This window comes from Montipora foliosa, chromosome 4 (genome assembly GCF_036669935.1).
Source record: "Montipora foliosa isolate CH-2021 chromosome 4, ASM3666993v2, whole genome shotgun sequence".
NCBI lineage: Eukaryota > Metazoa > Cnidaria > Anthozoa > Scleractinia > Acroporidae > Montipora > Montipora foliosa.
In genome coordinates this window covers 7,122,670-7,125,169 of record NC_090872.1, presented here as the reverse complement: position 1 = coordinate 7,125,169, position 2,500 = coordinate 7,122,670, and the positions used below count along the sequence as shown (strand labels likewise).

The 2,500-nt window shown below is 41.1% G+C and overlaps 1 protein-coding gene across 5 annotated transcripts in view; it reads left to right on the top strand.

The window, feature by feature from the left end:
• Window positions 1-2,500, top strand: part of LOC137999680 (bridge-like lipid transfer protein family member 1) — a 98,447-nt gene that overhangs the window by 94,024 nt on the left and 1,923 nt on the right. For all 5 annotated transcript variants that reach the window (XM_068845533.1, XM_068845535.1, XM_068845530.1 and 2 more), the window contains 2 exons: window positions 1-329; window positions 2,306-2,481. The exon at window positions 1-329 is cut by the window's left edge and continues 14 nt beyond it. In XM_068845533.1, the coding sequence (XP_068701634.1) occupies window positions 1-329; window positions 2,306-2,481 (505 nt within the window). The remainder of the gene's footprint in view (window positions 330-2,305; window positions 2,482-2,500) is intronic.

The following is a 2,500-nucleotide window of genomic DNA, read 5'->3' as shown; positions in this document are numbered from 1 at the left end:
ATTCAAAAAGTGTCTCGAGGCAGAAGGAATCCGCCATCCATGGGAAGCACGGTGCAGGACTGGCTTAACTACGTGTGTGCTACCGGCGGGGATATCAGCCCCACAGATGGTACCGCTCCCGTTAGTTTTGACAGACCTCGCTCAGAAAGCGTGACCGGAACAGGCAAAGCATCGGGCAAGGACCGCCGCTCGAGTTACACGGGTGGTCTTCGCTATGAGCACGAAACCGAAGCCATCTTCGCTATTCCGAAGTTCGAAGTTGAATTTCGTTCCGAGCACGATATGCCCATGACATCCATCGCTTCCAAGTGGGTTCGAAAGCGAAAGAGGTGAGATATTGTTATTTGTACGTAAAACCGAAATAGGATGCGTTCAATTGCTATACTTACCCTGTTTTAACTTTATTTAATTTTGATTTAGTAATGTTTTAGCTTGTGTATATATTTTGTTCTAGTTAATTTTTCTTACTTCAACATGTATTTTTTTTTCATGTGAACCCACAAGCTTCACATACCGGTTGGCTGAGTTGAAAGAGAGAAATAATATTCGCACTTATTTGGACAATTTGAGCAATTGTCTCTTATATACCTGGGCCCGGTTGTTCGATAGCCGATTAACTTAATCCAGGATTAGCGTAAACTTTTGTTTTATGTCATTTTCAACTTTTTGGTGAAAGTTTCTTTTGCTTATTTTTGTTTTTCGAGATTGACTTCTTCTAATGTAAAGTTTTGCCGAATATCAGCGTTGAACAGCATTTGGCATTAGAGAAATAAACTCCTTGGTTAATTTTTAATCTGGGATTAGCGTTAATCGGCTTTTGAACAACCGGGCCCTGATGATCTAGAATTCTCAAGAATGCAGGTGGCTCCAAAGGGATTCTGGGATGCCGGCTTGAACAACGTAGGAGCCACGTGAATTTTTCGGAAGACCTTAGACAGCAATGACCAGAACCGGTTGCTGACCTGCCGTTTTCGTTAAAACAATGTGTTGCTGGGGGTGCTCAGTCTCGCGGGCTCAGAAAACCTGGTTGTGGTCATTGTTATTTAAGGTTTTCCGAATTTTTCAGGTGTCTATAAAAAAACTCCAAAATATTGTTTAAGCATTGTTTCCAGTTTCTCTTGGGACTGGTCCCAAGAGAAAATACAAACAATGTTTATGCGAAATTGTGGAGGGCAAACAAAGAGTATTATGGTATTTATGAAAGTGGTATTTATGATATCCGGAATAATCAAGGTCGAGGTAAATGTGATCAGGCGAAGCCGAAGGCTGAGGCTGATAACACTAACCGAGACCTTGATTATTCCGGATATCACAAAAAAACGAATCTAATAATTGTTTTATTATACATTGTTTTGAAGAAAATAACGACAACCGCATTATCGCAGCGATCACAGTTTATTTTCAAACACATTGCTCTTGGAAATCATGCATTGCGCGCGCTTATTATTCACTAATCTGTAGGTACAGATTAGTGAATGCATGATGCAATGCATGATTTCCAAGAGCAATGTGTTTGAAAATAAACTGTGATCGCTGCGATAATGCGGTTGTCGTTATTTTCTTCAAAACAATGTATAATAAAACAATTATTAGATTCGGTTTTTATGATATCCGGAATAATCAAGGTCGAGGTAAATGTAAAATAAGACAATCACAGTTTATTTTCAAACACATTGCTCTTGGAAATCATGCATTGCGCGCGCTTATTATTCACTAATCTGTAGGTACAGATTAGTGAATAATCTGTAGGTTGCGCTGTTTCCCAGAATTAACTGTAGGCTTTTTGCCAATGAGAAGACAGATGGTGACTACAATGTATAATAAAAACTTTTCGTGGCTCAGTTGGTTGAGCATCGGACTATATACTCTGCGGAAGGTCGCGGGATCAAAACTCCAGCCGGGCCAACCACTCGAGGTCTTTATATAAGTAAGGAGAAAATGCTGTCTTTGTAATAACATCTGGAAATGGTTAGACTCTGTAGTCTTCTCGGATATGGACGATAAACCCTTATAGGCTCCCTCTCGCAACCCTTCAATGTTCATAACCCTGTTGCACGTAAAAGAACCCACACACTATTCGCAAAGAGAAGGGCATGGCCGAGTTCTCGGTGTTGTGGTCTGTCCTCTGTGGCTTATCATGGTTGGGTGGGTAAACGCTACTCTAAAAGCTGAGGGTAAAGAAAGAGATGATGATTATGATGATTATGATGATTCACGCTTACTTCGTCCTAATTCCAAGAACATAACCCCCCTAAGGTATTAAGGGAATCGTTAATCGAGTGACGTGTTTTGTTTTCTTACACAGCCCACCTGCATCTGTCACGATTCTACCCATGACACCCGCAAGCCCACATGTGGTAGAGACCAGTCTCAACTCCACCTTTGATGACGGACTCTGTGTGACAGTAGACGTGGGCCTTTTGTTCTTCTTACATGACGTCGTACAAACTTACATTAAAGAAAACGAGACTTCTTCTACAGGTGCGCTCAGAAGATTTTT